A 14,213-nucleotide genomic window follows, 5' to 3' on the forward strand; every position below is an offset into this window, starting at 1 on the left:
CCCAAAGGCATTGCTTTGCAAAAGCATTAATTGTTTTCTTCTTTTTTTAAAAAATAACAATCTGACACAGAGATTAAATGTACCCCCTGTGCCATGAACACTTAAAACATGCCTTGGGTAACTCTGTAATTCAAATCAGGCAAGGATGGCACAATTTACCCCCAAAAGGCAAATGTCAAAGATTGAGGAGTTGCATGGCAGCTTCCAGAGCTGTGCATTGTCCTTCCACAGAGGCTCATATTAAATAAAAAACCCCTTCTTTCTCCCAGTTTTCCTTCTTAGTTTGTGACGCCGGTCTGAGTTTTATTTTGACATTAGTGAGGCTTTCTATTGACTTCCTTCTCCCTGGTGAGGGCACTGAGAACAGGTGATTAATGGTGATACACCAACAGAGCAATAAATGGTTTCCAGTAAGTTTCATATTCCTTCTCATTGTCAAGACCAACACTTTTTTTCTAAACAACAACAACAAAAAGGAACAATTAAAAAACCCCAAACCCTCTTGACAGATTCCCTTTAAAGATAAGAAATCAAGAACAAGACAGCACTGGGATGTTATGTACATCCTGCCATCCATGTCAATTAGGGTTCATTGCTGCTCCCTGCTCAGAGAATACCAATGCAACCTGTGCCTCCTCAGGGAGAGGGCCCATGGCTGGGGAGGAGGTGCTACTCCTTTTGTTCACTGTGTAAACCAGAACAAAATAAGAAATGCTTGGAAGAAATGCTTGGAGTCAGCCAAAGGGACAAGCTCACATTGGGCAGCTCCTGCATTTTCCTGTTCATGGTTACTTAAGAGTACTTATGAGGGTGAGGAAACCTCCAGTCCATCCCCCCAGTAAAGCTCCCTTGGAGAAAAAAAAATCTCCATAATATGTTCAAAATTTCCCCAGTGCAATGGGGAGTCCTGGAAAACTTCAGAAGAACATCAGTATTCATATCCCATCAAGGGCTTGGAAGGGTGGAGACAGGCGCCTCTCCAAACTGGTTCAGGAAGTTGCAAAAATAAGGGAGAGAGGGCAAAATTCAGTTGAAAGTTGGACTTGATGATCTTGGAGGTCTTTTCCAACTTAATGATTCTAAGATTCTATGAAAGGATGGAGCACGAGCTATTTCTTTTCAGGGCTGATTACACCACTAGGTAAGGACTGCCACTACATGCTGTTTGGTGATCTACTTTGCTGCCTTTAAATTTATTAGCTGAAGAAATTAATAGGCTCTGTAAAACCTAAAGTTCATTGCAAGGAGTCTGCTGGAGCCCCCTCAGCCATTCCTACATTTCCTTTTCTGGCTGGGATGTTTCCATCAGGTATCACTGTGTGACCAGATCAGCTTTGCCTCCTGCTGCTTCCCATCACACCTCCCTGTGTACTGGGAAGCAGCTGGGAAAGGGCACAGCCCCCCCTGGCCTCCTACACTCGTGGCTGGGTTACATAGGATTATAAACCCAACTTCCCAGCACTGCTGAGGTTGGGGAAAATGAAGCTAAACTTGTGTGCCCTGTTTCTGTCAGGCTGAGATAACGCATGCAGGGGCTAAAAATAGAAAAAAAATCAGAATGAAAAGAATAATTGTGGTGTCTGGTCTGAACTGTCTCTGCCAAAACCTTCTGTGCACTTGAAGGCTGACATAGCAGCCTCCTGGCAGTGCACAGGAGGGCTCCTCCTGCTCTGAGTCCCCTCGTCCTCCTACGACCCACCAGTCTTGAGGGCACCCACTGCCCACACTGCAGGAGAGATGGAGTCACTCCCTGAACCACTGAAGCAGCAGCTGTATCCCCAGCTCCAGCCTCAGGAGCTGTTTTTGATGGGGACTGATCCTGGTCACTCAGAAAAGCATCATCTCCCATGGAAGACTTGATGTCAGCACTACTCCTGGCTTGATAAAAGAGCAAAGACCGGGGGCTCAGTGAAAGGATAGGGATGTCAGCTGGAGCAAGGGTAATGGGGCAGGAAAGAGGGAATTACCACTGCTCCCTAATTCCTCCAGGCACGGGGCTCAGGCTGGAGCAGCGCGGCAGGGCTCTGTCTCCTGGAAGAGACCCAAATCCTCCCTACCCAAAACCTGCTCAGTATTTGCATAGGTCCCAGCCAAACACAGGGCAGCACGAAGCAATAAATTAACCCTACAGAGGCATTTCTCGGCTCTCCCTTCCAGCCAGCACGCATGAGCCTTCCCTCTGCCTCTTTTTCTTTTGTCAATCCCAGGTTGCAACCCCAACACCCCGACCCTCTGGCAGCGCTCCCCGGCCTCAGCATCCAGCATCATCCCACGCCTGAGAGCACAGAAGCCGATGACCCCAGGGCCGGGTGGAGGGGGTCCTGCTTACCGGCTGCCATTCTCCGGCTGCCCAGAGGTGCGTGGGGCACGCGGGGAGGTGACAGTCCCGCTGCGGAGCTGGCCGGCTGGCCGGTCACACTCGGCCTCCTCGGCTGCCTTCGGGGTGCCGCTGTGGCACTGCACAGAGCGGCGCTGGACGCCCCGGCCGCAGGACACAGAGCACTGCAGGAAGGGACAGAAGGTGAGTGGAGCTCCCCGTGACACTCACCAAGGTAAGTTCAGGGGGTTCACTCTCTGCTCTGAGCTCCGTGGCATCGATAGCGATGCTCTATCAAACTTCCAGGTGTGGCTTTTCATTGTGCAAGGGAAAACGATGAATCTGAAGCCAGCGGGAATTTTTGCCGTTGGCTTCAGTGAGGTCAGGACTTCCCAGACAGGATTTTTATTGCAAAATCTCATTTTATTGCCAAATAGCGGCACTGCTAAACCACCCTGACACCCCAGAGGTGGCTGGGCTCTGAGCATTGCTCTGAGTATTGCTTCTAAGGCACAGGTTCAGAAAAATCATAGTTCAAAATACATCAAATGCCATAGAATGGGCTTTAATGAAAAGCAAACTTGGATTGTGTAGAAGAAAGTATGTAGCTGTAGAGAGAGAAAGGTGTGATATAGCTGGGATTTCTTTCAGCATGCATTTAAATGTGCACATGCACCAAGGGAGGGAATACAGTTAGTTTGTGAAAACAAATGTCTTTTTAAAATTAACTGCATTTCACATTTCCTTCATTACACTGTGGGCACATTTCTCCCAACTTCAAGGCGCAGCAACAAATGCCTGAATTTCTCTGTTTCTCATACATCTTTAAATTATTATCTGTACTGCAAAACTCTTAACAGCTTATTTTTTCTTTCATGCAACATTTCTTAGTGTCGTGATTACACACAAATATGTTTAGCAGTACTTAATATTTCTCTGGTACAGATTCCTTCTGGCTAGACCTTAAAGTATACTATACAGATTTGGAATTAAGAGAATCTGCATTTATAGAAGAAAGTGCATAAAAATTAAAGGCATGTATTGAAAACCCACCTGAATTAACAACTAATATTAGTTACTTTTTACAACTAATATTACTTATTAATATATCAGAAACTAAGAAAATAAGTTCACAGTCTGTTATTGCAACACCCATTAAAACGAGCCTTCATATGGCAGGGAATTGTGGTGCCTAATGGGGAAGCAATTCCCTCTTCTGTAGAGTATTCCTCCATAATGCTCTTTGCTTTACTATCCAAATGCCCCATAAAGCCAAGAGAACCAGAGAAAAGCTGACTGTGAATATTCAACTGGCTTCAGATATTAAGAGGGTGGGAGCATTTTTGTGTAGCTTTTGAAAGCAGCAGTGAGATTTCTGTCACTGGTGCTGCAAATGCTTCCCATGTGCTGCTGCTTCCCTGGGATTAACAGTGCTCTTTGTCCTACACATTCCATAGAGGACTCTTAAATTGCATAAAGGCACAAACTTGGAGAAACATATACACCAGGATGCCTACCATGCTCTAAGATATCTTTTGGGTTCCATTTATCACCAACATAAAGAGCCCGGGTATGGATAAAAGAGCACAAGTGACACCATGGCTTTTTCATGGGGGGCTGCACTGTGTGTGACACATGGGTTTGGGGAGAGGATGGTCCCTGGGCTGTACCAGAAGCTCTACCTGATGCTCTACTTGTTTTTTTAGATAGGGCTGCGTTTCAGCCTGCAGTTGAAGTATGCAAATACCAGACAGCAGAACAAATATTGGTATTTTTGTTAAATGAAAGGTAAATGGCCATAATTGACACCACTTAGGAGAAGCAAACACATTAAATCTGACATTTAGTGCAGACATAAGCGCATTTAAAACTTGGAGAAAAAGTCTTTTTTCTTCCCTTTTGATTATTACAGATATCTCAAAAATGCTTTGCTGCAGGGAAGTGGGTTCATAACAACCTAGAAAAGAATTCATCACCCTCTGAATACAAAATATCCAAAGAGAAAAAACCTAGGAGTGGAGCACGAGCACAGCCAGTGTCCAACTGAGACTGGTTTTAAACCATTCCTGTGTTCTTTAATCTTAATTTTTTGAGTAATTCCTTTTCCAGGAGGCAAAAACCCCCAACACCTAAAGGTGTATGCAATGGGTCCTGTGCATATATAGTGACACCAAGATGCACTTTTATGGGAAAACTTCGCCTTATTTCTCATGCAGACTTTTGCTGGTTTATTCAGGAAAAAAAGTAGCCAGCTCACAGCAGCTCAGCCTTGGTATTAACTTTCTGAGGCAATTAGACCTTCAGAAAGTTTGGGTTTTTTTGGATAATATCTAAGTGGAAACGGATCATGGTTCCTATTTGCAAGAGTGGGACTGGTGATAGGGAAAGTCACACAGAGTTTTTGTGCCCAATTTATACCCTGATCTACTGTGTATTCAGAGCACCAAACTCCTGTCTGCTTCATGCTCTTAATGAGAAGTTCAGCACCTAAATCCAGCTTGGCTCCAAGGCATTAAATCTCTGGCAAAGCCCTGAACACCCCTTACAAGGGATTCAGGGCCAGAACTCCAAACGTTTTGACAGCCCCAACTCTTCATCTGTCACAGGCAAAAAAATGCTGCCAGCACCAGTGAGGCTCAGAGATCCATGTCACAGCATTTCACAGGGCTTTAAAAAGCCCAATTTGATATTGTAGCATGTGTTTCTACCCCTTTCTCTTCTCTAAGCAAGATGCTGGCTGGCTGAGCACATCCAGCATCAGGAACCTGGGCTGAGCAGCTACTCCTGGAAAAGCCTATTCTTAGCATTACCATTAGCATACAAATATTTCTTAATTGCCCAGTAATAAGAGATTACTTCAGACCATAAATCACCTCATCCTCCTATTAACTCGGGTTCCTTTCTCTAAATATAATCATAAAATCAACACCCCTTATGCAGTGGAAAGCTGGGAATTTTAAACCACTTACTTTCATCAATTAATATTAGTGTATTTTAATACAGCTGACAGACCATCATGTTTACAATTATTAACTGTAAAAAACTGCTTTTGGGAGCAGTCATTTAAAATAAGGTGCAAACTGGATATCACAAGACTGTCTAATGGCCTGGTGTTTCATTTCAGTCTGGCTCCTGTATAAAATTTCAGTTTCAGTCCTGAAGGTAATAAAAGTAATAATATTGACTTAATTTCCAATATGGGAGCAGTACTGTGGATTTCACAGGCTGGATGCTCCCATCCTCAAGTAAAGAACCCAGACCTCAGTAACTGAACCTCCATGGTGAATGAACACTAAGTTCTTTACCCACATAATGGCAAATACTCCTTTCCTGTGAATCCAGTAAGGATCAAGAAAACCCAACTAATACAAGTCTGAAAATAATCATAGAACATTAATGGGTTTATTGTCCTTTTTATTAGTGGACATTAATCAACAGCATGCTGTCCTAGTCCTACCATTTGCATGTGTGCCTGTAGCAATGTTAATGGTTTGTCTTTCAGGGAACTCGAATACAGCAAGAATGGGTGTTTTGTACCTAAATTTGAAAGATAGAGTGCATGGGAACATGGTGTTTTACAAGTTAACAGTTCATTTAGTCTGGGATTTTCAATAATTCCGCTGATTAGCATGCTAATGAGGTAGAGGGAAAAGCAAGGTTCAGAGTTAAAAATGTGATGAAACAGATTCAAGGTGATGACAAAGACATTATTTTCAGGAAAACAAGGATTCAAGGTATGCTTTCAGAAAGCAAGAAGTTTAAGTCCTTTCTCATTTCCAGCAGCCTCTGCTCTCTGCATCACTGTCTGACTTTTTAATGAGCGAAAATCAAGCAACGAGTTTGTTAAGAAAGAAAGGGAGTGAAAAACAGTTTTAATGAACAATTCTGATTATTTTTTAGGCTTTCCCAGGAAGATGATAATAGTTTCAGATTTCCCAAAACTAAGGAAGCTTCTACTTGAGATATGATATTTAAATTATATTAAAAACATGAATAAATAGTACATTCTCTTTAATATTATATACTAATGATGTTTCTAGTAGAAACTTAAAATATACCACAAGGAATTTACTTCCAGATAGACACTAAAAGCAAGCTGCCATGTTTTCAGCTGGTACAATTCTGTGTTGCTCTACTGCTGTCCATGAAGCTACACTGTTTTACACCAGGATCTGGCCCAAAAACTTTTATCCCTGAATAATTCCTGAGGAAAGAAGTGATTGGAAAACCAGGCTCTAACCAATTTGATGGAGGAAGAATACCAAAAGGTGCAAAAAGGTACACAGCATGTCTCACCTGTCCCCAGTCTCCTGCTTTCCACTTCGGACATCTGCCCCCTCTGCATTTCTTTTGCACGTTGGGTTTAGCAAGGTGTTTACAATACTCTTCTTCTACATGCCTCCCTTCCTCTGACAAACAGTACACACTGCGGTGCTTTTGGCCTCTTCCACAGGAGACAGAACACTGTAAAAATGAAGTAACAACAGATCAGTTTTCACACTCATACAGGGGCCATGGATACCCAGGGCAGTTTCTTTCAGCTGGACCAAAAGCACCTCCCCAGGTCCCTGGGAGGCTACACAAAGCTTGAGGTGAGTGCAGACACTTAATAGTGCATGATATTCTTGGTCAAAGCCCCCAGAATGCCAGTATCAAAATAGAGAAAACAGCTGACATTCAGCAGAGATAACAAGGCTGGATTCCTGCCATTGCTGTAGTGGTTTCAAAGGAGCAGAGTCATCTTAAAGGGATCAAGGCAGGAGCCCTCAGTATCTACTTAGAAGAACTTGAAAGGAGCCATTTCCATTTACCTTGGTACAAAGGGATGTCACATATTGGTAAATCAGGAGGGTAAAGTGTGCTCTGCACCTTCACAGAGGGAAATAAGTGAACAAAGGACAAGGCAGAAAAGTGCAGTATTTCCATGTCCTTGGTACAAAGGCTTGTGTTTGTTTCATCAGTGTAGTCTGACTTTTCTTTTTTTTTTTCCTCACTAAACAGACTGAAACCAGGACATGCTCATCCTTAAGATTTATGCATTTTGAAAACAACTCAGAAGGTGGCAAGGCGGCAGAGCCTGGAGAATCAAAGCAAAAAGCAAACCAGCAGGTATGTTAGCTGCAAGCTTTGTAGTGAAGCAACTAATTTCAACCTCCCTCTGCAGGTTCACTGAACTTTTTCAAATGTGACCACTTCTGGCATGCAAACCCCAAGCAACTTCACTTTGATTTCAGATTAGTCTCCTCCAAAGATTTAGGAATGAAAGGGGTCTGGAATCACGACATGAATTTAATATGACAGTTTCGTGTAGAACAAGCCTCTTACTCAGCATGATGCACCCAGAGACTCAACTTCTATTTCTTCATTACATGCTACGTCATAAACATACTGCTTTAATCCTTGAGTGCAAACACACTGTTTTAACCATCTCTCCATATAAAATGTTCTGCTTTCTTTTCAGAATAGAGAAAACATGCAGAAATGAGGCTTTCACTTTCATTTTGAATCCACTCCATCAGTATATTTCCCAAGAAATATATTACAGCTCAAGCTCTTCCCAGCCTATAAATACATTTGAAACCTGAAAAATTTATATATATATAGCAGCTCTGGAAGATTCACTAGAATAGAAATTGGCCTCCAGTATTGACACCTGTGATTATTTTATATTACAGCCCTCCTTAGAGCTCATTCAGCCCACAAAGAACCAGCGAGAGAGCAGTAACTTGTTTCTAAATAGAAAAGTTCAGACCAATGTGGAGAGAAATGGATGTAGCTTCTAAAATCAGACATTGATGCTTAAAAGCCTGTATAAATGATGCCCTGGAAAAGGTTGTTTTCCCGCTGCAAGAGTGTTACAGATTGAAAAAAGATCACTGAGGTCCTGTGTGACCAACAGGTTTACGAGCCATTAATGATGCTCCTCTGAGAGGCTGAGCAGGGACAGCTGCCTCTGAGTTCTCCTGAGCCCACATCCAATTTGAAGATAGGCCGAAGAACCCAACAAGCAACATGCAACCTTGCACTGAAAAACGGAGGAAATGCTGTCCCTCGCAATAAAACAGAACTTTCACGAGTTACCCAGATCCATAAATGTCACGTCTTTTCTTTAGTATCAACAGAAGAAAGATCAAGCTAATGTTATCCTATTTTATAAGCCTTCAAATTTCATCAGAAGTTAATTTTTTCATTCTGTCTACTTCTCTCCCCAGGCAACAAACGTCAGCCGCAAGACAGAAATGTTACATCCTACAAAACCCAGTTGTAAACTTCTAATATTTTCATCCATTTATTGTTTTGGACTAAACACCAATACTGATATTTAAGCAAAAATTCAAGTGTTCCTTGGTAAATGCTCTCCATGCAGGTTATGCTACTGTACTGTGACAGCTAAAGAGTAAATTGATCAGGACTCTCTCATGCCCCACATCCCGAGCTGGTACAGCTCAGACAATCCTTAATTAAAAAAAATACATTGGATCCCACTACTTATCCAAAAGTAAGACTAACCACACTGTGCAACAATGCAAGCACCTTTCTGGGGACCTGAGGGTAGTTGATAAATACTTGATCTCATAAACAATTTGGTACTAGTTATTTCCAAAATTATTATTCCTCTTCTACAAAATGCTTAACTTTGGCATGGAGCCTGATTCTGACATTTATCTTGTGATCCCATGATCAAACAAGTCTGTGTGCAAACCTCGGTGCACTCAGAGGTTGAGGCATAATTTGCTTAATTTTGTTAATACTTAAATGTAATTCCCAAGATGCTGGAATTAATCATTTCTATGTCTGCCTTTAATATAAATCAAAGTTAGGCAGCTGTGCATTTGCAGATCTAAACCACCCATTTGCTTTCGTGCACATTTGAGTTATGATCTCATTTGCACTGACAGAAAAGAAAGGTTGGATAATCTAATGTAACTAAGTATCAGAGACTGAAAATTCCTTTGCAAAGAGTCTACTTAATAACTGCCTTCTAATTCATTTCAGGTATTCAACTTTTATCTGGCACATAGATTTTAAGCATATGTGAGCCACATGCAAAGCATAATTTAATAGTGGGCTGCATCTCAATGCCATGTGTCAGGGAAATGCCACACCCAACTACCACCATCAGTCTCATCATTTATTTTGGACCCTGGAGAAACTTTGCATGCATTAAAAGAATTCTTCATGGCTGCAAATGCTGCTTGCTTATAGTACCTACCAATAACAGTACCACAATGAGGTAAGCTTTGACATTGCCCTCCTCAAAACATTTGATAAAATCACTGTCTTCACATTCCTCTTTTTCTTGACTTCTTTCCTTTCCCACACACCCCCCCCCCCCCGAAAATGCTTCCAAGTACTGCGGACAGACGGTAGGTCTCTGGAATAACAGCCTCACCTTATCCAAGGCTCTCTGAGTCAACAGAAAAGCCTCTATTGCTTTATATCATCTCTGAGCCAGCCCTGATGGTGTAGCCAGGTACTGTACGGAATTTTTTCACTAACCAGCTTCCTAGAGTCAAGAATCACATGCACTTGGATATACCCGTGGTCAACTTGCCTCTGCCTCCACTTAAGTTGCTCTGAAAGGCTGTTTGCAGCTTGTGATTGAGGCACCACAGCAAACAGCACCCCTGGATGAACCTGGGAGGACAGCCAGGCATGGAGGAGAGCGTGAAAACAACACACTGTGATGTTTCTATAAAAAACACACCAAAAAGTTTGTGGCACATAAAATAAGAGAGAAATAGTATTTCAAAAAATCAGCTATAGCCATCACTCTAAAACTCTAGCAAATCTTCCCCTTGTTATTATCTTTATTATCTCCTAAACCCACCTAAGTCGCACCTGGTACTTTACACGGAGAACAAAAACAAAAGGACTTTCCTAAGAGCATTAGGATCAAAGCACTTAGCACAGATTTAAGGGCTTTATGTTTATTGCATGATTAGTGTTGTTAATATGCCAAGAACTGGAAATTGGCATGCTGCTGATGTTTTCAAATAAATACACTGCCTAGTTTAAATAAATGCAAGGAAAAAGTTTAAATAAATATGCCAGAAATATTTCCATATCAACTGTTTCCATAAAGGTCAGAACACGATGCTAAACATCTCCTGCAATGCCTTGCGCTGCTCTGCTTGTGTTTTTGTTTCCACAAAAAAAATTGTTTTCTGTTTCAGAGTTCAGGAGATGATAATTCTGTTTTACCAAGTGCATGCAAATTGCTTTAAAATAACCTTTTCTGCATTTCCTGGTCTGATCATTTGGAAGATGAGGGTACATCTTGTTCAATAAGACCTCTCTAAAATAGAAAGGCTGCTACTTGATTCACATGGTTGGCAGCAGGATAAAAGCCAGAATATGTTCAAAAATTGTCTTAAAAATTTGTACAAAATTTCTGGTGAATTTCTGGGAGCGGGGTCAGTCCAGCACCAGGACGACTCAACAGTTCTGGGCACAAATGAACAAATCTTGGCGAGAAGAAAAAGGCACCATGGAGCAGTCAAGAAGAAATGGAATGACTGCTCCTTGTAAACTTAGTGCATTGAAGGGGCAATTCCACAAAGGGCAGAAGGGCATATGCCAAGCAAGAACCCGGGAACACTCTCCCCCAGAAGTGAAAAGTTGCAGAAAATGCTGTCAGACCACTTTTCAGACCCACTGTGCATCAGCCGACGATTTGGGAGGTATTTAAGATAATGAATGCAAGCTGCGGTGATCACCAAATGAATTCCCAAAGATCGGTATGCTCCGATAGCTCACCAAGGGCAGGGCTGGGAAGGATTAGATTAAAAATGGCATTATCAGATTCTGCCAGGAGCAACTTTTTGGAGGAAATTAAAATCAATCCTTGTAGATTTAGACTTCCCCACATTAAGGATATTATGGAAAGTCAGCAGCCGTAAGTAAGCCCTGTTTCATTCTTCCCAGCAATCTGAGACAAAACATGCTGGATGAAATAAAGAGAAAAGCAACAGAGCCCTCCAATGCTTTACACCCGTTTTCTGAGAGGGCTGTGCTCCTGGACGCCAGCAAACTTTTCCAACTACAAGCAAACCCAACAATGTACTCCCATAGCTGCCTTTCAGCAGCAGATCTATGTCACCTTTTACTACCACTAACACTGCTGCTGTCATATACTGTGACTTCTGTACCTCTGAAGTCTCTTGAACACAAAGGACATCAACAGACACATCACCAAGGAAAGCATGGATCCTTCCTCACCAGCTGAACCTTTACCAGGAGTCCTAAAATGCTGGAACCTTTGTGTGTTGTCCAGCAACAGAGGCTCTGTGGCATCCCAACCAAGTTAGCTTCACAACAGCAAGGTATTTCAGCAGGTAATTCCCTTGGCTTCAGTGAGACTGAAAGTAAGGCTGCAGCACTTTAGGAGATGTTTAGGAAATATTTATTGCTGCTCTGAAGCCCTGTTTCTCCCACTGATGTGTTTTAGCATGGTCTTGTGCCCATCTGCATTGGTGGGGACACATGCAGGGCAGGAGTCACCCAGCTTGGCCTTCCTTTCCTGACAAACTAAGGAGCCATGACTTGAGGCACATGGGTGCTGAGTGTGTATGGTCATGGTGATTTTAGCTGGTGCATGGCCAGAAAATACATGTGATTCTTGTACATTTAAAAAGGAAGAGGGGTCTCTACATTCAAGGGAGGGCAAATGGACCAGAGACCTGAGCAAAACACACCAAAGCACTGCACTGCACTTTTGGAAGAGGCTTTAGAAATGTTTAATGCAAATTGACTCCTCAGAGAAATGGGGTGATTGAAAAAAAAGGCATGAACATTAGGGATTTTGGAATGTATGAGTCTGAGGATGTTTGTGAGCATTGTCCAGAGCCCCTGTGGAAGTGTTCTGAGGAGCCCTCTTGGAGCTGGAGGACAGCCCCCAGTGTGAACAAGAGCAGGCTTTGCCCGAGTGTTGCCAAGGAGCTCTCCTGGTCCCAGGCCATCCATGCTGGCCTACCCTGTCTCTGCAGTGCCCACAGGGTCTCCATCTTCCAGATGCTCCATCCTCTGGTCTTGGCTCGGAGCAGAGGCACAGAGCTTCCTAAGTCATTATTGCAAAAGGGAGAAATGAAACGATCCACTAAATCTTCACCTTCCCACCACCAAACTCAGCTGGAGGGACTGGTGAGACCAGAAAAAAAGAGGAAAATTTCTCAGAGAAAAGGGTCCAATTTGATGTGTTACTGCAGCACAAGAAAGAGCTGGTGTGTCTGGAGTCCATTACTCCAGCACAAATTGCCCAGAGGAAAGGATGCTCTTGGATTCTTTAACTCCTGCAAGATTTAAGGCCCTGAGCGCTAAAGTCAATACAATAATTTCCCCAAGCTGGGAAACCTCACAAGATCTATGGGAAGAAAGAGGTAACTGCAACAGGAGAAACCATGCATCTCCTCTTCTGCAGCATCCACTCAGTAAGTAGCACCTTCTCCCCCTCTTTTCCCTGCCCTGTGTTACACCACATACAAAGGCACAGAAATCATCAGGGCTGTGAGCACACAAAGCTCTCCTAAAAGCTGTGTCCCTGCCCTGCTCAACACTATTTACCTTGAACAACAAACAAGCAAAAGCCCCATTTAGCCACTGCAGGTCTTTCCAGGGAGGGAGGCATTAGATGGCATTTCCTCAAATTAGGAGGAGATGTGTGAGTTACCCAAGGACACCAATACAGTGGGATGTGGAAGGTACTCATGAAGCCTATTTTCCATACTGTGGCACTTTTAGGAGAGTACCAATTGAAGCAGCAAGGTGCCAGCTAACTGACGCCTCATATTTTTAGTGAACGGTGGTATTACAATGCCATTTAGACATTCCATTCCAGAATAGGATTTCTCTGTGTTGGATGGGGTAAAACACAAAGTAAAGAGCTCTCACAGGAACAGCAGCCCTGTTTCACAGGTGTGCATCACACTGGGGGGTTGTAGGAGCACTGGGCTGCTGCTCGCTCCCCCATTTTATAAAGGAAAATCTTGGCTTAATGCCCTAGGGATAAATACTGTCAACCTGCATACGGTCTTGGGCATCAGACAGATTTTCCTCCATGCTGCTGACTCACTCACCTCCCCTGTAAGCTAGTAAAATTAAAATGTGAATAGAGCATTAAGTGCCTTTGGAACAGGACTGACTACATCGTTTTTTCTTAATAACTGCACAAATCAGTCACTGGGAAAGTTAGAAACACAGTAAATCTCTTTGTGCTTAGTGTCCCTCATTGTTATACATCCTTGTTTCTAAATCCCTAGGATCTGAGCAACAGCAATGATTGCAGTGTGGGGTATACAGTGTGACTCTGGAAAATGGGCAAAACCGCAGGCAGACCTCCCAAAACCCAGCTCAGGGATCTGCTTGAAGATGCTGCATTTCATAGCTCATCCTTGAAAGTGTGTTACTGCTCCAATGCTACCCTTGCAGTCTAATGCATTCCTGTACTCTGAGCCAGTGCTTTGGGAGACAACTCCTCTCAGCAACTACCCTTTTATTTATTGCTTTATTTCTCCTGTATGGGCATGTGCAGATGTGCAGGAGGTCTGCAGGCATTACAGGACCAGCAGCCAGGGATGGGCCACCCATAACACGAGGACTGAATCCAGTCATTGCTGAACAGCAGCCTCACCACTTCTTGTTTGAGTTCAGGCCTAGAAAATGACCATTCCATTGAGAAAATGTGTAAGAGAGGAGGTGTAAAATGGCAACCACATGCCAAATGCAGCCAAACAGACATTGCACTAGGGGAGGAGAGAGGCATGTTGCAGTACGTTGGGACAGAAGCATGGGTTGGGCTATATTGCTGTATTCACTGTTAGAAATATCAGCGAATACCAATGGAGTTACCTGCTCTGAGTGAGAAAGTGCACTGAGGAACTTGGGGAAAAGATGCACT

At 43.1% G+C, this 14,213-nt stretch overlaps 1 protein-coding gene across 1 annotated transcript in view; it reads right to left on the reverse strand.

Annotated features, from left to right (window-relative positions):
* ADAMTS9 (ADAM metallopeptidase with thrombospondin type 1 motif 9) overlaps nt 1–14,213 on the reverse strand; it is an 81,307-nt gene that overhangs the window by 15,519 nt on the left and 51,575 nt on the right. The window contains 3 exon segments of the mRNA XM_039559099.1: nt 2,330–2,415; nt 2,418–2,502; nt 6,614–6,781. Coding sequence (XP_039415033.1) covers nt 2,330–2,415; nt 2,418–2,502; nt 6,614–6,781 — 339 coding nt within the window.

Source organism: Corvus cornix, chromosome 12 (assembly GCF_000738735.6).
Source record: "Corvus cornix cornix isolate S_Up_H32 chromosome 12, ASM73873v5, whole genome shotgun sequence".
NCBI lineage: Eukaryota > Metazoa > Chordata > Aves > Passeriformes > Corvidae > Corvus > Corvus cornix.